Genomic DNA, 27,645 nt, shown 5'->3' with positions numbered 1-27,645 from the left:
GGGGGCCAGTCCTCAGGATTAAGAAGATCAGGCCCAAGTCGCTGCTGTGATCAGTACGTGGGTGGACGTCCTGTCCTGTCCATCGTCCTGGACGGGATCCCTACCCCGGCGTTATTGGACACCGGCTCTCAGGTCACCACGATCCCGTATGTCCTTTATCGGAGGTTTTGGTCGGACGACGATCTCCGACCACCGGACCCCTCCCTCACCATCTATGCTGCCAACGGACAACCTATAGACCAGATCGGGGTCAAAGAGGTAACCATAAAGGTGGGAAGGCAGGAAATGAAGGGACAAGGACTGATTGTTGTGGACACTGATATTAGAGAAAGGAACCCGCAAATGATTTTAGGCACTAATGTCATAGAAAATTGCCTAGAGGAAGTGTTGTTGTTGCTTCACCAGATTGTTGAAGGTGCTGAGGGCAGGTCGCAAAGAGCCTTGCAAAAGGAGATCCGAATCATTCTGAGGAAGCAACAGGTAAAACAGACTGGCGGTGAGATTGGTAGTGTACGGGTGATGGATGCAAACCCCATTGTGATACCCCCACGGAGTGAAATGATGATGTGGTGTAGAGCAGCGGTAGGTCTCAGAGGACAAGATTACCAGGCTGTACTAGAGCCCACTCATTCAGACCACTGGCCCACGATTCTGACAGCCAGGGGGGTAGTTGATGTACACAAGGGACGAGTGCCTGTACGAGTGTTGAACTGTGGGGAGGAGGAAGCCAGACTACCAAGGTACGCTACCATAGCCAAACTGTTTACATGCTCAGATGACGCCATAACACCTGTAGGTCCCCTGACACAAGCTGACTCAAAAGAGGGCGAGACCTCCCAAAAGCAGTTAGAGGATTGGTGCCAGAAACTACACGTGGGGACTGACTCTACACCCGACTACCAGAAACATGGGGTTTACAGGGTCGTGCAGGAATACGAGCAGGTCTTTAGTAAGAACCCACTAGACTTTGGTAGGATCAAAGGGGTGCAACATCACATACCCACAGGCAGTCATCCTCCCATTAAGGAAAGACATAGGCCTATTCCACCAGCCCATTACCAGCGCACAAAGGACATGCTGAAGGACATGAAGGAGGCAGGCGTCATAAGGGACAGTTGTAGCCCCTGGGCGGCTCCCCTGGTCCTGGTAAGAAAGAAGGATGGCACAATGAGGATGTGTGTGGATTACAGACGGATAAATCAGATAACACACAAGGATGCCTACCCTTTGCCAAGGATAGAGGAATCCCTCGCTGCCTTGAAAGCCTCTAACTACTTTTCTACCCTAGATCTTACTAGTGGCTACTGGCAAGTATCTGTAGCAGAAGAAGATCGGGAGAAGACGGCCTTCACCACCCCAATGGGCCTCTGTGAGTTCAACAGCATGCCATTTGGACTCTGCAATGCCCCCGGGACCTTCCAGAGGCTTATGGAATGCTGCCTAGGGCACCTCAACTTTGAAACCGTCCTGCTCTACCTGGATGATGTCATCGTGTACTCCAAGACCTACGAGGACCACCTGAAACACCTGGCTGAAGTCTTTGAAGCACTATCCCGATATGGAATGAAGCTGAAACCATCCAAGTGCCATTTACTGAAGCCAAAGGTCCAGTACCTAGGTCACGTGGTCAGTGCAGAAGGAGTAGCACCGGACCCAGAGAAGGTCACAGTCATCCAGGAATGGCCCACACCTACTACCGTCCGGGAGGTACGTCAGTTCCTTGGCTTGGTAGGCTACTACAGAAGGTTCATCAAGGGCTACACGAAAATGGCAGCGCCTTTGCAAGAGCTCCTGGTAGGCCACCCAAAGAAGAGAGGAAAGATCTCCGGCCCGCCATTTCACTGGGGAGAAGCAGAAGAACACTCCTTCAGACAAATGAAAGGGGCCTTGACGGGTGAAGAGATCCTAGCCTACCCTGACTACGGTCTGCCATTCGTACTGTACACAGATGCCAGTAATGTGGGACTGGGAGCAGTGCTTTCACAGGTGCAGGGAGGCAAAGAGCGTGTGATTGCTTACGCCAGCAGGAAGCTCAGGCCTACTGAAAGAAACCCGGAGAATTATAGCTCATTCAAGCTAGAGTTCCTGGCCATGGTATGGGCTATCACAGAGCGGTTCAAGCCACCAAATTCACTGTCTTCACGGACAACAACCCCCTGACCCACTTGGACACTGCTAAATTGGGTGCCATGGAGCAGCGTTGGGTAGCCCGACTGGCGAATTATGACTTTACTGTCAAGTATCGAGCTGGCCGCAAGAACGGCAACGCAGATGCTCTGTCCAGGATGCCTCACCTAGCAGACGAGGGTGAAGATGTAGATGATCTTGAAGAGATTGAGCTGCCAGCGTTCCATCGCCATGGAGCAAAACAGTGTCGGCAGTCGCGTGCCAACCGCCAAGAGGTGACCCTGAACCCACTACCTCACTACAACTGGAAGGAGACCCAGGAAAATGACCCAGCGGTAGGCTTGGTAAAGAAACTGATCAGCCAGCCTGGCGCCAGCCTTGACAAAGGAGCCCCACCTGAGGCACAGTACCTATGGAAGGAGAGGGGTCGATTATTCATCTATCAAGACAAACTTTACAGGAGCATCATTGACCCGAGGACGCATGAGAAGGTGTGGCAAGTGATTGTACCACAGAAGGATACGAGGATGGTGCTAGAAGCCTATCACAATGGTGCAGGCCACTTTGGTTGGAAGAAACTGGAGGCCCTACTTAAAGTAAGATTCTACTGGGTGGGATCTGCCCTAGAGAAGTGGTGTCGAAACTGCGGGCCCTGCAATCTTAGAAGAAAAGACCAGCACAGCCAGAGAGCACCACTCCAGCCAATCCAAACTAAACGGCCCCTGGAGATAGTGGCCCTGGACCATGTAAAGTTGGCACCCAGCAGACAAGACTACAACTACGCTCTCACTATGGTTGACCACTACTCCAGATTCCTGGTGGTAGTACCAGTCAAGGACTTGACAGGTCAGACTGCAGCCAAAGCTTTCCAGACACATTTCTGTCGACCACATGGCTATCCAGATCAAGTGCTCACTGACCAAGGACCAGCCTTTGAAGCTGAAGTGTTTAAGGAGTTTTGTAACCTATACGGCTGCCAGAAGATCCGTACTACGCCTTACCATCCTCAGACCAATGGCATGTGTGAGAAGATGAACCACATCATTCTCGACCTTCTGAAGACTCTCCCACTAGAAGAACGAAGTCAGTGGCCGGAAAAACTGCCCGATCTAGTGGACATGTATAACAACATCCCTGTGAGTTCCACGAACTGCACACCGGCATACCTGATGAGGACCAGACCAGGGAGATTGCCAGTAGATCTGGAAATGGGAGTTGAGACCCCTGAAGACCATCAACAAGGAGCTGATTGGGATTCCAACCGCCAAGCCCAATACAAGAAAGTACAAGAGTGTGTGGAGCGAAGCCTGACTCAGCAGCGTGAGAAACAAGAAAAGGCCTACAATCGAAAAGCACCTGCTGTTCCTTTGATGCCAGGAGATATAGTTCTCAAAAGAAAGAGAAGACGTCATAAACTTGACAATCACTGGGAAGAAGAACCCTATACTGTGTTACCATCGACGCTTAGCAATGAAAAGACATGCCTTATCAGCAAAGATGGAGGAAAAACAACAGCTGTCGTTTCTAGAGATCGCTTAAAGAAATGTCCTGAACAACTAAGAATCCCTGAAGAAATTCCCAACCCTTTGCCAGTTCAAGAACCAAAAGAAAAGATGATCCATACTGTACTTGGAGATTTTCCAGCAAGTTGGCCTCACTACAATGGAGCAGTAGTTATTCCGGTTATTACATTCCCTCAATCTGGAGAAGTAAGAGACCCAGAAGAACCTGTTCAGAACCTGGAAGAGCCAAATGTAGCTGAAGCAGAAGACCATGCACTGGTATCAATACCTAGCACACCTATTATTCACATTGAGACACATACATCGGGTGGGAGGACACAACCTCAGACAGATGACAGTATAGTACTGCGTAGGTCAACCCGCAGCAACTTTGGTCAGCTCCCATTACGCTATAGAGAAAGTACAGTTTAGTTCAAAGTGACGGTATGAAATGTAATGTTTAACCTGTTTACAGTTAGGTAACGTTTAAGCGAAATGTGCCCACAAGGACTATTGTGAGACCTCCTTAAAATGTTAGACCACTGGTTATGAACTGGATTTAACCACAAACTTTTGCATTGTAAAAAGTTACCTCCTTGGTATCAACCACAGAGTCTGCCTGTTGAGGGGCATGGCTCTGCACCAACAAGGGGGCACGCCTGTTTATGGGGCCTGCCCTCCAACACTCGGAAGCGGGTACGCCTGTTTATGGGGCCTACCTTACACCACTCCCCTCAGGAGAGGAAGATTGGAGGAAAGGTCTGGGGAATGTGATGGCCCAGCCCTGGTCACCAAAAGGACCGGCGACCTACCTCCTGGAGGTTTTTGGGTGGGGTTCGGACATGTGGGTGGTTGGTAGTGGAATGGTACCTGGCATGTTTAAATGTAAATAATTGCCCCTGTGTGGGAAAAGTTTGTATTTACCTTTTTTCTTTCTCTTGTCTTTGCAGCCCGAGGACGTGCTGATGATAACTAAGGGGGAATGTGGCGCCCCTGACCTGGTCAGGCACCACAGAGTATTGCACCCATGCGGGAGCAATGCTTCCAGGTAATCTCCAAAGGCCAGGATGAGGTGCACACACAAACATATAGTGATCAGGCCTCCCACATTACCAGAGGGGACCCTTGGGTAGCCAGAAGGGGTTAACTTTCAATTCCCAGCTGGGGGTGTGTTCAGGGGCTGGTTGCTAGGAAGCAGGGCAGAGAGAGAGAGGAAGAGGAGAGTCTGGAGGAAGAAGTTGAAGTGTGTGGAAGGGAGCAGAGGAGCTCTCGTGTCAGACAGGTCCTGAGGAGTGCAGTAGCTGAAAGCGGGGGAGAAAGGAGTACCGTGGGTCGGCCTGAAAATCATCCAGAGAGAAGGGTGGCTGAGTACGGAGATCCCGGTATCCGAGCACACAAGGGGAACTAGGTCCCCAGTACAGGCAGCAGATCATCCAGAGCTGCTTAACCTACAGGTGGGGGGGGGTACTTCATGCCCTCACCACGACTACACAGAGCTTGAGCCAAGCAGCAATCACCAGGCCCATAAGGGGACAGGGCCAGAAGCCATCCCACCAAGGCCACGCTGCCGGCAGACGAGCCAGAGAGAGGGGAGCAGGGTGGTAACAGCTTCCCTGGAGGGGTCCTACCACGCTTCAAGCAAAGGATCCTCCTAAAACAGAAAGAGTGCAAGGAAGGCGAGTGGACAGCTACCCTCAGAACGGCCTCCTGGAATTCCTGGTTCCACCTGGTTATCACAGTGTCGCCCGGGCATCTCACCGTGACCTCTAAACAGTGAGTAAACACGTTAAAAGACTTCTTGGACTGTGTTTGAGTCATTCTGCGACCTGTGGTCTCACCCACGTACACAGGGACCTGGGGCTGGCCTTACTCTCAGGAGGCTATTACAACCGACTGCACCCACCATCAGCCCCAGGCAGCCCTTAACCTGCAGTGGCGGTCCTCACTGACCGCAATTCTGAGAGTGGCGTCACGACGAATCCCAACACGAAGGTTCCCTACCTGTGACCAGACCGTCCCATCCCGTGGAGTCCCTAAGGGTAATACCCTGCTGCACCGCACCTGTAGGGCTCCACATCAGCATTGCCCCCATGACTGAAACCCGAACCCTGCCAGGAGGATTCAACTTCATTTCCTCACGGTACCAGGGTTCAATGTGCAGGCGCCGGAAAGGTTTAGGATACTATTAACCTGCCGACTAACCCAATATCTGCAGGTTAATAGCATTTTCCCCCATCACAGGTTTCCTTTAAGCATATATCTTTATTTGAGTATATATAATATATAGTTCCTAACAACACTACCGACTTTAACGATATATATACAGCTATAAGATGTATAATAAAATTCTAAAGTGCTACTGTAGAGTAAAATGGTCTATTGCAGCTATTGTATGAATCTTAAACCACCATAGCTTTTATCATTATTTTGTGTTTCTGTCCCGTATTCAGGTTAAAGCAACTCTTGGTTTGAACATCGTCTCATCGATATTTAGCTTCACTGGAATTATTATTAATGGAGTGGATTTTGGCGTTATACATTCTTATTGTGATCCATATTATTATGAGTGTTATGACTATTATTATCCAACAGCGGTAAGCTATTATTTCTTTCTTTGTTCATAAAATTGTTAATATATATACGGTATATTTCTTTTTTTATATATATAAATATATATATATAATATATACTAAGCAAAAATATTAACGCAACACTTATTTTTGCTCTCATTTGTCATGAACTGAACTTAAAGATTCAAGACTTTCTACGTCCACAAAAGGCATTTGGCTCACAAATATTGTTCACAAATTTGTCTAAATCTGTGTTGCTGGGCATTTCTCCCTTGCTGAGATAATCCATCCACCTCACAGGGGTAGTGTAGCACCCCTGAAGCCATCAGCGATCTACAAGGTACTGCATCCCCACTGGGATGCAGGGCCTACCCCTAGGGACCCAGAAGACCAGTGCCGGTAACATCAAACACGCTAGAAAATCCCAGTTTTTCCCAATTATCCCCCATAGAATGGTACAAGGCTAGAAGAAGACCAATGGATGGCCGTTTAGAGGTGGAGCCACTCCAGCCCACTAGATAACCAGGTAGGAGGGGGAGAGTGTGGACAGTGAGTGTGTGTGGAAAGAGACACAGTAATGGTGGAAGTGAAGAAGAGTGTGTCAGACTAACCGGAGTGAACAGTGACCTGAGGGCCCAGGCGGTTAGTTGCCGGTGGAGTATGGTGGAGTACTCCCGGAACTGCGCACCAACGGGGTACAGAATCCTAGGTCAGGCAAAAGTTCCAGGCAGACCTGATAAAATCTGCACAGCGAGGGGACCATCAAGGACCTCACTGACCTTGAAGTTCAGGACTCAGTAGCAAAAGGAGAACCGGGGACAGGACCAGAGACTCCATCCCCACAGGGTTCACGCTACCGTCATACGGACTGCTGAAGAAGACAACCAGAAGGCGACCCCCAGCCACTCTATGCCACGGGGACCCACCAACCAAAGACAGGTGCAGAGGAAAGAAGCCACCAGGTCACTAAACTGGCACTGGGACTAAGGGGACCTGCGGTTAAGACCAGCCGGCCTCGGGTGACCAGTTACCAGCTTGCAGTGAGTAAAAAGAACCAATTACACCAAACTCCTGTTGTGGCCTACCTTCTTTCAAAAGCCGTCTACCTCACCTATCCTCTGGGGCCTTGCCCTGCTTGCAGAGGGCCTAACATCCAGGCTGCCATTAACACCAGTCCAAGTAGTGAATATTGTGCAGCGGCGGCTCCATCCACATAGCCACAACACCGCAAGTAGCGTCACGTATAAACTTTATTCAATAATCCCCTGTAAATATCCCTTTTTCAAAAAGCACCCAAGGGACGGAACCGGGCAACGGCCACCAAAGTGACATTCCCCAGTTATATACTGCCCGGGACCGAGTACCCCATAACCCTGGGCGACACAGTAGCATATCAAGATGCTGATTAGACAGCATGATTATTGCACAGGTGTGCCTCAGGCTGGCCACTATAAAAGGCCACTCTAACATGAGCAGTTTTACAGTATTGTAAGGGTCTTGGAGGTGGGGGGGGGAGGTCAGAAATGCAGTTAGTATCTGATGTGACCTCTATTTGATTGTCAGCCATCTGCCCTGTACAGTGAAAACCAGGATTCATTCATAAAGAGAACACCTCTCAATGTTCCAGATGCCATTGAATGTGAGCATTTGACCACTCAAGTCGGTTACGACAATGAACTGCAGTCAGGTGGAGACTCCGATGAGGATGACAAGTGTGCAGATGAGCTTCCCTGAGATGATTTCTAACGGTTTGTGCAGAAATGCTTTGGTTTTGCTAACTAAATGTTGCAGCATCTGTTCGGGTAGCTGATTTCAGACGAAGGTGAAGATCCTGGATATGGATGTCCTGGGCTGGTGCAGTTACACGTACACTGGGTGCAGAATTATTAGGCAAGTTGTATTTTAGCAGATTTTTTTTATTATTGATCAACAACTATATTCTCAATAAACCCAAAAGACTCATAAATATCAAAGCTTAATATTTTTGGCAGTTGGAGTGGGGGATTTTTAGATTTGGCTATCTTAGGAGGATATCTGTTTGTGCAGGTAACTATTACTGTGCAGACTTATTAGGCAACTTAATAAAAACCAAATATATTCCCATCTCACTTGTTTATTATCACAACGTTAACCAATATAACTGCAAAAAATTTAAAAATAAATATTTCTGACATGCAAAAACAAAACCCCAAAAATTAGTGACCAATATAACCACCTTTCTTTATGATGACACTCATCATAACACCATCATAACATGATGACACCAGCCTACCATCCATAGATTCTGTCAGTTGCTCGATCTGTTTTCGATCAACATTGTGTGCAGCAGCCACCACAGCCTCCCAGAGACTGTTCCGAGAGGTGTACTGTTTTCCCTCCCTGTAGATCTTAAATCTTATAGTGACCACAGGTTATCTATGGGGTTCAGATCAGGTGAACAAGGGGGGCATGTCATTATTTTTTCATCTTTTAGACCTTTACAGGCCAGCCACGCTGTGGAGTAGTTGGATGCATGTGATGGAGCATTGTCCTGCATGAAAATCATGTTTTTCTTGAAAGATACCGACTTCTTCCTGTACCACTGCTTGAAGAAGTTGTCTTCCAGAAACTGACAGTAGTTCTGGGAGTTGAGCTTCACTCCATCCTCAACCCGAAAAGTTCCCACAAGTTCATCTTTGATGATACCAGCCCATATCAGTACCCCACCTCCACCTTGCTGGTGTCTGAGTCGGAGTGAAGCTCTCTGCCCTTTACTGATTCAGGCTCTGGCCCATCCATCTGGCCCATCAACAGTCACTCTCATTTCATCAGTCCATAAAACCTTTGAAAAATCATTCTTAAGATATTTCTTGGCCTAGTCTTGACGTTTTATCTTATGTTTCTTGTTGGTGGTCGTTTTTCAGCCTTCCTTACCTTGGCCATGTCCCTGAGTATGGCACACCTTGTGCTTTTTGATACTCCAGTAACATTGCAGCTCTGAAATATGGCCAAACTGGTGGCAAATGGCATCTTGGCAGCTTCATGCTTGATTTTCCTCAATTCATGGGCAGTTATTTTGCGCCTTTTTTTGCCCAACATGCTTCTTGCGACCCTGTTGCCTATTTGCCATGAAACACTTGATTGTTCGGTGATCACGCTTCAAAAGTTTGCAATTTCAAGACTGCTGCATCCCTCTGCAAGACATCTCACAATTCTGGACTTTTCAGAGCCCGTCAAATCTCTCTTCTGACCCATTTTGCCAAAGGAAGGAAGTTGCCTAATAAGTATGCACCCCTTATATATGGTGTTGATGTCATTACACCACACCCCTCCTCATTACAGAGATGCACATTACCTTATTTACTTAATTGGTAGTTGGCTCTCAAGCCTATACAGCTTGGAGTAGGACAACATGTATAAAAAGTATAATGTGATCAAAATACTCATTTACCTAATAATTCTGCACACAGTGTAGATTGCGGTTGTAAGGCCAGTTGGATGTACTGCTAAATTCTCTGAAATGCCTCTGGAGAAGACTTATGGTAGAGAAATGAACATTCAATTCACTGGCAACACCTCTGGACATTCTGGCAGTCAGCATGAAAATTGAATGTTCCCTTGAAGCTTGCAGCCTAAGGCACACCTGTACAATAATCCTGCCATCTAATCAGCATCCTAGTATGCCACAACTGTGAGGTGGATGGATTATCTCGGCAAAAGAGACACAGATTTAGACAAACTTGTGGCCAATATTTGAGAGAAAAAGACTTTTTGTGTAAATAGATAAAGTCTTAGATCTTAGATTTCAGCTCATGAAAAATGAGAGCAAAAACAAGTGTTTTGTTTATATTTTCGTTCATGTACAGTTAGGTCCAGAAATATTTGGACAGTGACACAATTTTCGCGAGTTGGGCTCTGCATGCCACCACATTGGATTTGAAATGAAATCTCTACAACAGAATTCAAGTGCAGATTGTAACGTTTAATTTGAAGGTTTGAACAAAAATATCTGATAGAAATTGTAGGAATTGTACACATTTCTTTACAAACACTCCACATTTTAGGAGGTCAAAAGTAATTGGACAAATAAACCAAACCCAAACAAAATATTTTTATTTTCAATATTTTGTTGCGAATCCTTTGGAGGCAATCACTGCCTTAAGTCTGGAACCCATGGACATCACCAAACGCTGGGTTTCCTCCTTCTTAATGCTTTGCCAGGCCTTTACAGCCGCAGCCTTCAGGTCTTGCTTGTTTGTGGGTCTTTCCGTCTTAAGTCTGGATTTGAGCAAGTGAAATGCATGCTCAATTGGGTTAAGATCTGGTGATTGACTAGGCCATTGCAGAATGTTCCACTTTTTTGCACTCATGAACTCCTGGGTAGCTTTGGCTGTATGCTTGGGGTCATTGTCCATCTGTACTATGAAGCGCCGTCCGATCAACTTTGCGGCATTTGGCTGAATCTGGGCTGAAAGTATATCCCGGTACACTTCAGAATTCATCCGGCTACTCTTGTCTGCTGTTATGTCATCAATAAACACAAGTGACCCAGTGCCATTGAAAGCCATGCATGCCCATGCCATCACGTTGCCTCCACCATGTTTTACAGAGGATGTGGTGTGCCTTGGATCATGTGCCGTTCCCTTTCTTCTCCAAACTTTTTTCTTCCCATCATTCTGGTACAGGTTGATCTTGGTCTCATCTGTCCATAGAATACTTTTCCAGAACTGAGCTGGCTTCATGAGGTGTTTTTCAGCCAATTTAACTCTGGCCTGTCTATTTTTGGAATTGATGAATGGTTTGCATCTAGATGTGAACCCTTTGTATTTATTTTCATGGAGTCTTCTCTTTACTGTTGACTTAGAGACAGATACACCTACTTCACTGAGAGTGTTCTGGACTTCAGTTGATGTTGTGAACGGGTTCTTCTTCACCAAAGAAAGTATGCGGCGATCATCCACCACTGTTGTCATCCGTGGACGCCCAGGCCTTTTTGAGTTCCCAAGCTCACCAGTCAATTACTTTTTTCTCAGAATGTACCCGACTGTTGATTTTGCTACTCCAAGCATGTCTGCTATCTCTCTGATGGATTTTTTCTTTTTTTTCAGCCTCAGGATGTTCTGCTTCACCTCAATTGAGAGTTCCTTAGACCGCATGTTGTCTGGTCACAGCAACAGCTTCCAAATGCAAAACCACACACCTGTAATCAACCCCAGACCTTTTAACTACTACATTGATTACAGGTTAACGAGGGAGACGCCTTCAGAGTTAATTGCAGCCCTTAGAGTCCCTTGTCCAATTACTTTTGGTCCCTTGAAAAAGAGGAGGCTATGCATTACAGAGCTATGATTCCTAAACCCTTTCTCCGATTTGGATGTGAAAACTCTCATATTGCAGCTGGGAGTGTGCACTTTCAGCCCATATTATATATATAATTGTATTTCTGAACATGTTTTTTTGTAAACAGCTAAAATAACAAAACTTGTGTCACTGTCCAAATATTTCTGGACCTAACTGTATATATAAATATACAGTTAGGTCCAGAAATATTTGGACAGTGACACAATTTTCGCGAGTTGGGCTCTGCATGCCACCACATTGGATTTGAAATGAAACCTCTACAACAGAATTCAAGTGCAGATTGTAACGTTTAATTTGAAGGTTTGAACAAAAATATCTGATAGAAATTGTAGGAATTGTACACATTTCTTTACAAACACTCCACATTTTAGGAGGTCAAAAGTAATTGGACAAATAAACCAAACCCAAACAAAATATTTTTATTTTCAATATTTTGTTGCGAATCCTTTGGCGGCAATCACTGCCTTAAGTCTGGAACCCATGGACATCACCAAACGCTGGGTTTCCTCCTTCTTAATGCTTTGCCAGGCCTTTACAGCCGCAGCCTTCAGGTCTTGCTTGTTTGTGGGTCTTTCCGTCTTAAGTCTGGATTTGAGCAAGTGAAATGCATGCTCAATTGGGTTAAGATCTGGTGATTGACTTGGCCATTGCAGAATGTTCCACTTTTTTGCACTCATGAACTCCTGGGTAGCTTTGGCTGTATGCTTGGGGTCATTGTCCATCTGTACTATGAAGCGCCGTCCGAGCAACTTTGCGGCATTTGGCTGAATCTGGGCTGAAAGTATATCCCGGTACACTTCAGAATTCATCCGGCTACTCTTGTCTGCTGTTATGTCATCAATAAACACAAGTGACCCAGTGCCATTGAAAGCCATGCATGCCCATGCCATCACGTTGCCTCCACCATGTTTTACAGAGGATGTGGTGTGCCTTGGATCATGTGCCGTTCCCTTTCTTCTCCAAACTTTTTTCTTCCCATCATTCTGGTACAGGTTGATCTTGGTCTCATCTGTCCATAGAATACTTTTCCAGAACTGAGCTGGCTTCATGAGGTGTTTTTCAGCAAATTTAACTCTGGCCTGTCTATTTTTGGAATTGATGAATGGTTTGCATCTAGATGTGAACCCTTTGTATTTACTTTCATGGAGTCTTCTCTTTACTGTTGACTTAGAGACAGATACACCTACTTCACTGAGCGTGTTCTGGACTTCAGTTGATGTTGTGAACGGGTTCTTCTTCACCAAAGAAAGTATGCGGCGATCATCCACCACTGTTGTCATCCGTGGACGCCCAGGCCTTTTTGAGTTCCCAAGCTCACCAGTCAATTTCTTTTTTCTCAGAATGTACCCGACTGTTGATTTTGCTACTTCAAGCATGTCTGCTATCTCTCTGATGGATTTTTTCTTTTTTTTCAGCCTCAGGATGTTCTGCTTCACCTCAATTGAGAGTTCCTTAGACCGCATGTTGTCTGGTCACAGCAACAACTTCCAAATGCAAAACCACACACCTGTAATCAACCCCAGACCTTTTAACTACTTCATTGATTACAGGTTAATGAGGGAGACGCCTTCAGAGTTAATTGCAGCCCTTAGAGTCCCTTGTCCAATTACTTTTGGTCCCTTGAAAAAGAGGAGGCTATGCATTACAGAGCTATGATTCCTAAAACCTTTCTCCGATTTGGATGTGAAAACTCTCATATTGCAGCTGGGAGTGTGCACTTTCAGCCCATATTATATATATAATTGTATTTCTGAACATGTTTTTGTAAACAGCTAAAATAACAAAACTTGTGTCACTGTCCAAATATTTCTGGACCTAACTGTATATATACTATATATATATATATATATATATATATATATATATACAGTATATATATATATATATATATATATATATATATATATATATATATACAGTGCCTTGTGAAAGTATTCAGCTCCCTTGAATTTTTCAACCTTTTCCCACATTTCAGGCTTCAAACATAAAGATAAAAATTGTAATGTTATGGTGAAGAATCAACAACACGTGGGACACAATTGTGACGTTGAACCAAATTTATTGCTTATTTTAAACTTTTTTAATAAATAAATAACTGAAAAGTGGGGCGTGCAATATTATTCGTCCCCTTTAAGTTAATACTTTGTAGCGACACCTTCTGCTGCGATTACACCTGCAAGTCGCTTGGGGTATGTGTCTATCAGTTTTGCACATCGAGAGACTGAACTTCTTGCCCATTCTTCCTTTGCAAATAGCTGGAGCTGAGTGAGGTTGGATGGAGAGCGTTTGTGAACAGCAGTTTTCAGCTCTTTCCACAGATTTTAGATTGGATTCAGGTCTGGACTTTGACTTGGCCATTCTAACACCTGGATACATTTATTTGGGAACCATTCCTTGTAGATTTTGCTTTATGTTTGTGTGACACCCTGGAGAATCCAGGTAGTCACAGTTAGGCCCCCACACTACACCGTTCCCACACTTAGGAACAGCAGCCAACCATTTAAGCCTAGTCACCCCCTTAGGGACAGATAGACACACCAGTGGGCGTGGCAAGGCGGTTGGTGCACACACACCCAGGGGTTTAGCCAGCCCAGGGCGGGAAAGTAGACAGAAAAAGTGTTATAGTTCAAGTTGAGAGGAGCTGGGGCTAGGTGTAGTCCCAGCAGCAGGGGAGAGAGCTCAATTTGAAGGTGCCAGGGTTGGAGCCCTGGTACCACTGGCTAGGAGGCAGATGGTGGTCTCCGTCAGCAGGAGTCGGGAAGACGGCTCAGTGGAACTGAGACGTGCCAGGCCAGGGTTGTAGCCCGCCGATACCGACACGGGGAACCGATCCGTAAACCGTAGCACAAAAGGGGGGTACTCGGACCCTGAAGCCAGAAACCAGAATCGACTGGAGCTGGTTAATTAACTGATTGAGGACCAGGACTAGAGGTTCTGTCCCACCCAAAGTCCCTCATAGAAGACAACAGCCCACCAATTGGGGATAAGCGGTCACTGCCAGGGCCCATAGATCCAACGGGCCAGCCTCTGCGGGCATGGCTCCTTAGGCCACATCCAGCTGGGAGCAGACTCCTATGTTATATACAGGGAAGTCATTTACTCAGGAAACAGTGCAGGAGAAGGATAGAGACCACCAGCCGGGTGGGGGACCTGGATACAGCCGGCCGTGGTACCGGCCACCACCACCTTGGTTTACCAGAGACTCGTGTGTTTGTTTCCCACAGTGAGTACACAAGCACCCTCTGCGGTCGCTACTCCCCCTGCACCACAGCCACCGGTCCCGGGGCCACCATCCCTGCGCACGGAGGGGTTAACAACTTGCTGTACAACATCTCTCCCGGGTGCCCCGTCACAGCAGCGGTGGTGTCACACTTCACCACACACCGTGGGTGGCGTCACAAACTTAACACGGCTCCGGCCGTACATATACATCCCCAATCCACAATCTCCCTTTTTAGTTGAAGTGACCACGAGACGCCCTGGTCCGGAGACCCTCGAGCCACCCACAGAAGGTCCGGATCCGAGCAGCACCGGCTGCTGGCACGGGGGCGGCACATTTGGGATCATTGTCTTGTTCAAAGACAAATCTCCGTCCCAGTCTCAGGTCTTTTGCAGACTCCAACAGGTTTTCTTCAAGAATAGTCTTGTATTTGGCTCCATCCATCTTCTCATCAATTTTAACCATCTTCCCTGTCCCTGCTGAAGAAAAGCAGGCCCAAACAATGTTGCTACCACCACCATGTTGACAGTGAGGATGGTGTGTTCAGGGTGATGAACTGTGCTGCATTTACGCCAAACATATCGTTTGGCATCGTGCCCAAGTAGTTCGATTTTGGTTTCATCTGACCAGAGCACCTTCTTCCACATGTTTGGTGTTTCTCCCAGGTGGCTTGTGGCAAACGTTAAACAACACTTTTTTTGGATATCTTTGAGAAATGGCTTTCTCCTTGCCACTCTTCCATAAAGGCCAGATTTGTACAGTGTACGACTGATTGTTGTCCTATGGACATGTGGTGCCCTGGCCTAGCCAGGTCGTCACAGATAACACACAAACACCCCCACCCCCATTAGATAGGGACACCAGCCAAACATAAAACCCTTGTTGCCTCCCTCCAGTGTCTGATATCCACACCAGGTGGGGCGGAGCCAAGCGGTTGGCCCCACCCACCGAGGAGTTCACAGGCCTGGAGGCGGGAAAAAGTGGAGTTTAGTCCAGGAGGTGGAAGAGTGAGGAGTAAACACTTGGGTGTCTGGGTTTGTGGCCCAGGCACTGACAGCAAGGTTGGCAGACAGTGGTGGCCGTCTACAGGAGTGGTGAAGCAACGCGGAACAGTAGGACCGGGGTCGGACGTTGGCCCGCCGGTACTGACCGGGGAGCGAAGTGAAGCCAGCACACACAGGCAGGGCCATCGGACCCCGACCAGGCTTGGAGCCGCCGTCAATAGTCAAATCCGAATGTGACCGGAACCCCAGGGGTTTCCTAACAGCCAAAGACCCGATAGAAGGCAACCGCCCACACCGTGAGGGTATACAGCTACCGCCTAAGGCTAGAGACCCAAGGGCCAGCGCCTGTGGGCAAACGAGCTCCTCCAGTATCCATACACCGGGAAGCGGACTACCGTTGGGGATCTATAGTAGTCAACTAAGTACATCAAGGTGCAGGGAAAGACAGCCGCCATCACCTGTCCGGGGAGAGACACTGCAGCCAGCTGCGGGACCCATCCATCCAGCCGTTTGGTTTACCGAGGACTTTGTGCATCTCTTGCTGAGTGAGTACACCCGTGTCATCCGGCACCGCGCCACGCTGCCCCTGCACCCCACCAACCCTGCCTCCCCGTCACATCACCGGGCCCCGGGACCACCGACCCCTACCCCTGGAGGGGGAAAACAACATTCCAGCTGCTCCCTACCATCACTCCCGGGATCCCCGTCACCAGCAGCGGTGGTGCCCATCTTCACCACGACCCGTGGGTGGCGTCACGGACTAAATCCCCCAAAACAACCACCCTTTTCACTCACGGGCGAGGAGTGCCGCTCGAGTCCCTGGATCCGGCCCAACGCTCGAGCCACCGAGCAGCCGCAGCAGTGCCGGACCCGAGCGTTTACGAGAGCGCAGCAGCGGCGGCGTCCTCCCCGCCCGCGACAACTTGGCGTCACGAACAGGATTGAACCCATCTACTTACTAGTAGAAGTGCACCTTGTGATCTCCGCCGGCGGTGTTCGGCCGAAAATTTTGAAGCGCCGCCATCTTGGCGCGAAAATCTCCCGCTCGAGCGTCTTCTCCGAGCAGGGAAGGCGCGAAAGCGAAGCCCCGCCCCAACAAGAAGAGAACCAAGGGGGGACTGGAAAAAGATGTCTGCGCCTGACGGAGCTGCTGGACGAGTGGCGGTCGCAGCCGCGGCGGCATGTAACTAGCGCTGCAGCGTGCAGGGACGCCAGGACTCTGCCGAAACACGTTCCAGGACCCAGCAGCAAGATGTGCCAGGAGCTCCAGGCCACAGTCCACTCCATGATGGCGGAGTGGATGTCGGAAATGAAGGGCTTGGTTGCAACCGTGCGGGCATATGAAGTGGAAGTGGTCTCTGAGGAGCGGGTAAGCGACCCACGCCTCTATTTTCCCAAGGGAACGGCCGCGGGGGCTGAGGGGCCCGGCCTGTTGCCATCCACCATGCCACCTTCCTCACTGCCCATGCCCGTGGCCACCGCCCCGACCGACCCCTTACCCCTGTCACCGATAGCGGAGCCCACAGCATCTCTGGGAGGGGGCCCAGACCTGGGGCCTCCGGGCCTTACCTTTATCACCGCCCTGTCACCTGTCTTGACTTCCATCCAGGTTGCAACGGAGATGACAGCCCCAGCAGTCCGCCCGGCCGCAGCGGAGGCGATCCTCGACCAGAGGCCACCACCGCAAGTCCCGTCGACCGCTCCCAGACCCCAGGCCTTGGCTGAGGCACGGCGGGGATGTAGCTGCCAGGAGGCAGAGCAGGCCACGTCACAGTGGGGTTCCCTCATTATCGAAGGTACCGGTCGTAGCCGGCACGGAGGGACTCTGTCTGGGGCCATCCCCCACACCGCCTGAACCGGAGCAAGCAGAAGGTGCTCCACACCGGGAGCGTTAGCAACGGCAGCTGTGCCGCGGGATTGCTGTTTAAAGATGAGGAAAAGAGCAGTTGTCCCCGTTGGGACCCTTAGCTGAATGAATGAATGACAAAAATCATCCGAAAGATCATCTGATTATTTGTGTGATTATTCCAGCCGTTGCCGGCAAGTTGTCCCCGGAGGGACTGTCTGTGTTTGTACCACCTGCATGAGAGACTACTCATGGACATGGCCGACAACTGGCAGGCCACCCACGAACTGGTGGGCATGTAAATAATTTTATGGGATGGAAACCGTTGCCGCCTCCGGAGAGGCAGATTGGAGGAAGGGCCCGCAGCAGAGCAGGCTGGGGCCCGGCCACCACCAGGACCGGTGGCCATCCTCCGGGGGTCAGGGGTCCCCCAAGGACGTGGGGTCCCCTGAAGTGACAGCCGGGTGCGAGTTACCGTACCCGTTCCCGCTCGGGCAGCCTGAACCTGGACTGGGGTCAAGGGGTGCTGCCCACTTCTTAGGGGCAGCATCAAGGCTAGGTTGCTTGGGTGGGAGAGCGGAAGACATCCGTCCATCCGTCAGTATTAAAAATGTTTTTGTTTATATGTGCAACGTTTAAGTGTCCTCACAAAAATGCTTATATATTCAAAATGTTTACATGTTATTTATATTTTTACAGCTTTTAAAAAAAGAAAATAAAACCGGTGATGGACGGGCAGCCCGCGGACGGTCTGCATTTCACCAAGGGGGAATGTGGCGCCCTGGCCTAGCCAGGTCATCACAGATAACACACAAACACCCCCACCCCCATTAGACAGGGACACCAGCCAAACACAAAACCCTTGTTGCCTCCCTCCAGTGTCTGATGTCCACACCAGGTGGGGCGGAGCCAAGCGGTTGGCCCCACCCACCGAGGAGTTCACAGGCCTGGAGGCGGGAAAAAGTGGAGTTTAGTCCAGGAGGTGGAAGAGTGAGGAGTAAACACTTGGGTGTCTGGGTTTGTGGCCCAGGCACTGACAGCAAGGTTGGCAGACGGTGGTGGCCGTCTGCAGGAGTGGTGAAGTAACGCGGAACCGTAGGACCGGGGTCGGGCGTTGGCCCGCCGGTACCGACCGGGGAGCGAAGTAAAGCCAGCACACACAGGCAGGGCCATCGGACCCCGACCAGGCTTGGAGCCGCCGTCAATAGTTAAATCCGAATGTGACCGGAACCCCAGGGGTTTCCTAACAACCAAAGACCCGATAGAAGGCAACCGCCCACACCGTGAGGGTATACAGCTACCGCCTAAGGCTAGAGACCCAAGGGCCAGCGCCTGCGGGCAAACGGGCTCCTCCGGTATCCATACACCGGGGAGCGGACTACCGTTGGGGATCCATAGTAGTCAACTAAGTACATCAAGGTGCAGGGAAAGACAGCCGCCATCACCTGTCCGGGGAGAGACACTGCAGCCGGCTGCGGGACCCATCCATCCAGCCGTTTGGTTTACCGAGGACTTTGTGCATCTCTTGCTGAGTGAGTACACCCGTGCCATCCGGCACCGCGCCGTGCTGCCCCTGCAACCCTGCACCTCACCAACCCTGCCTCCCCGTCACATCACCGGGCCCCGGGACCACCGACCCCTACCCATGGTGGGGGAAAACAACATTCCAGCTGCTCCCTACCATCGCTCCCGGATCCCCGTCACCAGCAGCAGTGGTGCCCATCTTCACCACGACCCGTGGGTGGCGTCACGGACTAAATCCCCCAAACCAACCACCCTTTTCACTCACAGGCGTGGAGCGCCGCTCGAGTCCCCGGATCCGGCCCAACGCTCGAGCCGCCACAGCAACGCCGGACCCGAGCGTTAGCGAGAGCGCAGCAGCGGCGGCGTCCTCCCCGACCGCGACAGACAGGCTCTCCCACCTCACCTGTAGATCTCTGCAGTTCATCCAGAGTGATCATGGGCCTCTTGGCTGCATCTCTGATCAGTCTTCTCCTTGTTTGAGATGAAAGTTTGGATGGACGGCTGGGTCTCGGTAGATTTGCAGTGGTATGATAGTCTTTCCATTTCAATATGATCGGTTGCACAGTGCTCCTTGGGATGTTTAAAGTTTTGGAAATCTTTTTGTAACCAAACCCGGCTTTAAACGTCTCCACAACAGTATCACAGACCTGCCTGTTGTGTTCCTTGGTCTTCATGATGCTCTCTGTGCTTTAAACAGAACACTGAGACTATCACAGAGCAGGTGCATTTATACGGAGACTACATTACACACAGGTGGCTTATATTTATCATCAACAGTCATTTAGGACAACATTGGATCATTCAGAGATCCTCAATGAACTTCTGGAGTGAGTTTGCTGACTGAAAGTAAAGGGGACGAATAATATTGCATGCCCCACTTTTCAGTTATTTATTTTTTTTAAAAAAGTTTAAAATAAGCAATAAATTTTGTTCAACTTCACAATTGTGTCCCACTTGTGGTTGACTCTTCACCATAACATTAAAATGAAAATGAAGAAAAACGATCCAGCTGAGTGACCAGGTGATTTATTCAGTGCAGTTCAGACAAGGCATATGGTCGTGGTTAACGCGTTTCTGGCTTAACGCCCTTAATCATAACTAATGGTTATGATTAAGGGCGTTAAGCCAGAAACGCGTTAACCACGACCGTATGCCTTGTCTGAACTGCACTGAATAAATCACCTGGTCACTCAGCTGGATCGTTTTTCTTCAATTTCATTGCTGCTGCCAGAGCAGGGCCGGATCCGAGTCTGAGGCGCGGTGAGGTCAGACGTGGGTGAGCTGGATTCCTTTACAAATAACATTCAAATGTTTATCTTCATGTTTGAAGCCTGAAATGTGGGAAAAGGTTGAAAAATTCAAGGGAACCGAATACTTTTGCAAGGCACTGTACTGTATATATAAAATACAAAAATGCCACTGCACATTGTATTTGTGCAAACATTGAATATCATAGGTAAATATATGTGCACCCAGGTAATCATCTTTGGACTTATCTAGGTGATGACATCTTTCTTTTTCAGCAGGCATGTATCTGACATCCAGACTCTCCACAGTTGTTAAGAATGAGTTTTTGTAGCCTGACCCATTGTTATTGATGGGAGTGAGTCACACCTATCTGCATTGGCTCCTCAGAAAAGTACACAAGTCTTAGGTTGAGGTGCAGAGTCAGCAGTTTGCTCCTGTCTGCATCCACACAACCATCTATCAAAGAGGATTTCCAGGGACATAACAGAGTCAAGGGAGTCAGGAGAAAGGAACTGAAGTACCGTAACATGTTCCTGATTTGGTCAGAGTTCAGAATGAAACTGATGGTTAAATGGAACCTGACACGTGAAAAAAATGTTATTAATCTGCAGATATGAGGCTAATCTGCAGGTTAGAGTTTAGAACCTGGCCGGCGCCTGCACATCAAACCTCACTGCTCACTGGGAGGAAATACCTTTTCTCCTACTGGCGGTTTTGGGGTTTCACTTACGGAGGTGGTGCTGGAATGATTTCAGTCATTGCTCTCTGTATGGAAAGTGACAGGTGTAACTATACCCCCTGCACTGACTGATAGCCGACTCTGCATTAGAGGAGGTTGTCAGTCAGTGTTGAGGGGAACAGTTACAGCTGCCACTCTCGATACACAGAACGGAAACAGAATCCACACCGGCACCGCCCCCCATGACTGAAACCCACAGTTTATTTCCTCCTGACATCGTAGTTCGATATGCAGGCGCCTGGCAGGTTTCAAATATATGTGCTCTTGGACGCACCTCCAGCTGAACTGTGGGCTAGGGTAGCCAGGAGGCACCAGTGCCGACTCCAGGTTTTCATGATCCCCGGGCGACAGAGTCTAAGTGGGCCCCATGCACATTCAGACTCACACATACACAAATATGTACAAATACAGGCATATGTACCTATGCATATTGAAGTTAAATGCACAAAAATACATATAAAGAGATGTACATCTATACACAGTCATATATACTGACATGCATAGATACACACATCATACATGTGTACATACACAAACACATTAGAGATATTTTTAATATGGAGAAGCCGGCAGCAGCCTCGCTCACCCATCCAGCTTGTGTCTCATACAGTTCCTCCTGGGCATGTGGCTGTGCAGTAACAGACATGGCCGCGTATATGGAGACTAGAGTTGAGCGCGGTTCGCGGTTCGTGGTTCTCCAGTTCGCGGCTCGAGTGATTTTGGGGGGTGTTCTAGATCGAACTAGAACTCGAGCTTTTTGCTCAAGCTCGATAGTTCTAGATACGTTCGAGAACGGTTCTAGCAGCAAAAAGCAGGGCTTTTTACAGCTACAGTGTGCAGGAGCCAACGCTGGCAGCCTGCCAGAAGCTGGTAACCAAGATAAACATCAGGTATGCAAGCAAAGCGCTTTGGTTAGTAACCCGATATGTATCTAGTTACTGTGCAGGAAGCCGACACTTCCCCGCTCAGCTCACTCCACCCCCTCCATCATGCGGCATGTACGTGTACACACACACACACACACACACACACTCACACTCACCTGTCCCCAGCCAAGCAGTCCACGACACTGACGTCCTCAGCGCCACATGACCCCGCTAGGCTCCACCCACTTCGCACTCCGCCGCCAGCACACATGGCTCCGCCCACCTGGCACTCTGCACACATGGTCCCGCTAGGCTCCGCCCACCTGACACTCTGCACACATGGTACCGCTAGGCTCCGCCCACCTGGAACTCTGCACACATTACCCCGCTAGGCTCCACCCACCTGCACTCTGCACACATTACCCCGCTAGGCTCCGCCCCCCTGGCACTCTGCACACATGGTCCCACTAGGCTCCGCCCACCTGGCACTCTGCACACATGGTCCTGCTAGGCTCCACCCACCTGGCACTCTGCACACATTACCCCACTAGGCTCCGCCCACCTGTCACTCTGCACACATGGTCCCGCTAGGCTCCGCCCACCTGGCACTCTGCACACATTGCCCCACTAGGCTCCGCCCACCTGGCACTCTGCACACATTACCCCGCTAGGCTCCGCCCACCTGGCACTCTGCACACATGGTCCCGCTAGGCTCCGCCCACCTGGCACTCTGCACACATGGCCCCGCTAGGCTCCGCCCACCTGACACTCTGCACACATGGTCCCGCTAGGCTCCACCCAACTGGCACTCTGCACACATGGCGCTGCTAGGCTCCGCCCACCTGACACTCTGCACACATGGTCCCGCTAGGCTCTGCCCACCTGGCACTCTGCACACATTACCCCGCTAGGCTCCGCCCACCTGGCACTCTGCACACATGGCGCTGCTAGGCTCTGCCCACCTGGCACTCTGCACACATTGCCCCGCTAGGCTCCGCCCACCTGTCACTCTGCACACATGGCCCCGCTCGGCTTACCTGCGGTGATGAAGTCCCGCCCTCCCGACCTCAGCGCTGTCACTGTCCTCCATGGCCGCGGCTTGTCACATCACCTTCTCTCGCTTCCGACCCGAGACTGACTAGCGTTGACGTCACGGGCTGTGAAGGTCATTGAACTCAGTGACAGGTGCTGTCAGCAGTGCAGGAGATCAGCGCAGGTAATGTACCTCGCTGACAGCAGCACTTGTCATCCCCTGCAGTAACCTGGGCTAATCCATTGATGTTAGCTCAGGTCACTGCACTGCTCTCCCAGCCAATGGGGAACATCCTGCTCTTCATTGACTGGGACAGTGTGGATGGTCATGGAAACCCCTTGGATTACACCAGACCTTGATTTGTTTTTCTTTCTAATAAATTGGTTAAAGAGGGAATGTTTTGGGGAGTGTTTTTTCAAATAAAAATGTGTTTGTCGTCTATTTTTTATTTCTTACTGACTGGGTTGGTGATGTCGGGTATCTGATAGACGCCTGACCTCACAAACCCCAGGGCTTGGTGCCAGGTGACATTACACATCTGGTATTAACCCCATATATTACCCCGTTTGCCACCGCACCAGGGCACGGGATGAGCTGGGGCGAAGCACCAGGATTGGCGCATCTAATGGATGCGCCACTTCTGGGGCGGCTGCGGCCTGCTATTTTTAGGCTGGGGAGAGTCCAATAACCATGGACCTCCCTAGTCTGAGAATATCAGACCCCAGCTGTCTGCTTTACCTTGGCTGGTGATCCAATTTTGGGGGGACCCCTACATGTTTTTTTTTTAAATTATTTAATTTAAAATAACAGCGTGGGGTGCCTCAGTTTTGGATTACCAGCCAAGGTGAAGCTGCCAGCTGTGGTCTGCAGGCTGCAGCCGTCTGCTTTACCCTAGCTGGCTACAAAAATAGGGGGAACCCTACGTCATTTTTTTTCATTTTTTTGGCTAAATACAAAGCTAAGCACCCCTTAGTGCCACATGAAAGGCACCAAAGGGTGCAAAATTACAAAATGCAGGAGAGTGGGACATTATGTGTCTTTCTGCCATTATAATGACAGAAAAGACTGATATGAAGTGTACAAGCACTGTAAAATCACCAGAGCGCTCTACGCTGTGAAAAGCAGTAGAAAATGGCACTGGAGTGAACATGTGACCGCCGCATGTAGGTTGAAGCTAAGGATCCTGGGTAAATTTATGTATTTTCCCTCCTTCAGTTTTTTTGCAGTACTTAAAAAAACAGAAGGCACACGGATGACAAACAGATGACATACGGACCGTCTACGGAATGGAAACGGATGCCACACGGATGCACCCATGAAAGGAAACGGACTGTTTTTTGCAGACCGCAAAAATGGATCGGTCGTGTTAATGTAGCCTTATTCTGATCTGCTGTTTATAAACAGCAGGCAGAAATAAGTGAATAACGCCCCCCGGCGTCAGAAAATCTCCAGGGTTTCAGGGGTAGCTGAGACCCTGGAGATCATGATTCAGGACGGTTTTTCCGGTCCCCGCTCACGTGATCACAGGTATACACCATACACCGATGATCACGTTACAGTAAATGACAGTGTCGGTAAAAAATTATTTATCTCCCATCTGGCATGAACAAACATGATAAATCTCCTACCCGGTCCCCTCCGGTCCCCCGGTGTCGCCAAAGTGCCCCCCCTGATGCCCTCCCAGAAATCCAAGATGGCCGCGCGCACAGCAGCGCGACGGCCGCATTCACCCTACTCCTCTGATTTCTGTCGCATGTGCTATGACACATGCGACAAAAAACTCCTCCCCAGGCCCTGCCAGGTCACCCCCTATAATCCCACCGGTGTTTCCCGGTGTCCCACGGTACCTGTGCAGCGTTGATCCCCCATGGCCCTCTCCTTCACAATAGACGCTGCCGCATGCACAGAACGGCTGTCAGCTCAAGTTCCTGTGTTCAGACACAGTGAGTGGTGGTTATGCATCTGTAAGCTAAATGGGCGGCACGGTGGCTCAGTGGTTAGCACTGCAGTCTTACAGCGCTGAAGTTCTGGGTTCTATTCCCACCAAGGACACCATCTGCAAGGAGTTTGTATGTTCTCCCTGTGTTTGTGTGGGTTTCCTCTGGGTACTCTGGTTTCCTCCCACACTCCAAAGACATACAGATAGGGAATTTAGATTATGAGCTCCAATGGGGACAGTGTGTCCAATATATGTAAAGCGCTGTGGAATTAATAGCGCTATATAAATGAATAAATTATTATTATTACTGCAATGCCCTACTCATGAGGTAAGGAACAAAGTTGATCAGGAGAGCTATATACTACATTTCCAAATGGAGGGATTTGATTTTATAGTTGCCCTGCTGAACGACTACCAAACATGAGAATCCGTTATACGCCACAAGAAAACACATCTAAATAGCGAGCTCTGTTGTTTAGTATTCATTCAGCTGGATAACTGGACTTAAAGGGGTATTCCATCTCCAAGATCCTATCCCCAATATATAGTAGGTGGAATAGCAATAATATCAGCAAATACCAATATTTGGAAATGTAGAATAGTTCTCCTGATTATGCCCTTACCTCATGAGCAGGGCATTGCAGCTTTGGTAGCAACCGTTACGACATGGACTCTGCTGCTGTGGACCCGGGGAGAGTGGGTGCAGATTCATTGCACCCACACTCCTCACATGGAGAGTCTGCACTCCTAGAAAATGGGGGATACGTTCCCGTTTTTTCCTTACAATACATTTGTGAAAGAGGGAATATTTTGGGGAGTTTTCTTTCAAATAAATTTTTTTTGTCCATTTTTTTTGTTAGTACTGATAGTTTGTGATGTCAGGTATCTGATAGACACCATCACATCACAAACTGCTGGGCGTGATGTCAGGTGACTTTACAACTAGTATCAACCCCATTTATTACCCCGTTTGCCACTGCACCAGGGCACGGGATGAGCTGTGGTGAAGCGCCAGGATTGCCGCATCTAGTGGATGCACCACGTCTGGGGTGCCTGTGGCCTGCTATTTTTAGGCTCTGAAGGCCCAATAACTATGGACCTTCCCACCCTGAGAATACCAGACCACAGCTGTCCGCTTTACCTTGGCTGGTGATCCAATTTGGGGGGGACCCTACTTTTTTTTTGTAATTATTATTATTTATAAAATAATTATAAAAAAAAGCCTGGGGTGACCTCCACATTGGATCCCCAACCACGGTAAAGCTGCCAGCTGTGGTTTTCAGGCTACAGCCGTCTGCTTTACCCTAGCTGGCTATCAAAAATGGGGGGACCCAACATCATTTTTTTTTTAACTATTTTTTAAATAAAAAAAATTAATGAACTTCCCTGTATTTTGATTGCCAGCCAAGGTAACGCTAGGCAGATGGGGGTGGCAACCCATAGCTGTCTGCTTTATCTGCACTGAGAATCAAAAATACTGCGGAGCGCTACGTCATTTTTTTTAAAGATTTATTTTTACAGCACTGTCATGTCAGGCAATCAAAATACAGGGAAGCCCTTTTTGTTTTTAGTTATTTAAATAAATAATTAAAAAAAATATATATGGGCTCCCGCTGCATTTTTTGTATTGCTAGCTAAGGGTAATCCAAGCCTCTACTGGCTGCTAACCCCCACTGCTTGGTGTTACCTTCACTGGCAATGGAAAATCCAGGGAAGCATTTTCTATTTTTTTTGCCAAAAAACTACAAAAAAAATGACGTGGGCTTCGCCATATTTTTGTATGCTAGCCAGGTACAGCAGGCAGGTACGGCTGCCCCCAACCCCCAGCTGCCTATTTATACCCGGCTGGGAACTAAAAATATAGGGAAGCCCTTTTTTTAATTAATTCATGAATTTTATGAAATAATTAAAAAAAAAAAACAAAAAACGACGTAGGCTTCGCCCCATTTTTGTGTCCAGCCGGGTACAACTGGGCAGCTGGGGATTTGAATCCACAGCACAGGTTAGCCCGAGGTTTCTGGGCCCCTCTGCTGTGAATTGCAGTCCGCAGCCGCCCCAGAAAATGGCGCTCTCATAGAAGCGCCATCATCTGGCGCTGTATCCAACTCTTCCAACAGCCCTGGAGCCGGGTGGCTTGTTGGGTAATCATGAGTTAATACTGGCTTTGTTTTACTAGCCAGTATTAAGCCAGAGATTCTTAATGTCAGGCACGTTTGACCCGGCCATTAAGAATCTCCAATAAAGGGTTAAAAAAAAACACCACACAGAGAAAAAATACTTTAATAGAAATAAATACACAGACACATTAGAGACTCCATCTTTATTACCCCCTGTCACCCCTCCACGATCCTGCTCTTCTGTCTTCTTTCCCCTTCAACACATGCAGCTCTGCTCCATCAGACAGCACAGCTGCATGGGGGAAAACGCTGTGCTCTGTGCAGAAATCACTCTGTGAGAGTGACCACAGGCTCCCGGCTGTAAGCGGTGGCACGGGTTGCCATAGCAACGCTGCTCCGATCACGTGATTCCGGTGCCGCTGCGTGCTGGTAGCGGGACGTCCCCGTCACCGCTACCAAGCGCATTGCTATGGCAACGGTGATCTCCGTGATTGACCGGCTGTGTCAGCCGATCAGGAGCCGGCTTCTCCGGACGCTGGTAACTACGGTAAACATCGGGTAACCAAGAAG

General features: G+C 49.1%; 1 protein-coding gene across 1 annotated transcript in view; it reads left to right on the top strand.

Annotated features, from left to right (window-relative positions):
- Nucleotides 1-27,645, top strand: part of LOC142309964 (membrane-spanning 4-domains subfamily A member 4A-like) — a 163,236-nt gene that overhangs the window by 112,495 nt on the left and 23,096 nt on the right. The window contains exon 5 of the mRNA XM_075347437.1: nucleotides 6,080-6,223. Coding sequence (XP_075203552.1) covers nucleotides 6,080-6,223 — 144 coding nt within the window. The remainder of the gene's footprint in view (nucleotides 1-6,079; nucleotides 6,224-27,645) is intronic.

The sequence above is a fragment of the Anomaloglossus baeobatrachus genome, chromosome 5 (assembly GCF_048569485.1).
Source record: "Anomaloglossus baeobatrachus isolate aAnoBae1 chromosome 5, aAnoBae1.hap1, whole genome shotgun sequence".
NCBI classification, from domain to species: domain Eukaryota; kingdom Metazoa; phylum Chordata; class Amphibia; order Anura; family Aromobatidae; genus Anomaloglossus; species Anomaloglossus baeobatrachus.
The sequence above is the reverse complement of the archived record's forward strand: the minus strand, read 5'-3'. Positions and strand labels throughout refer to the sequence as shown.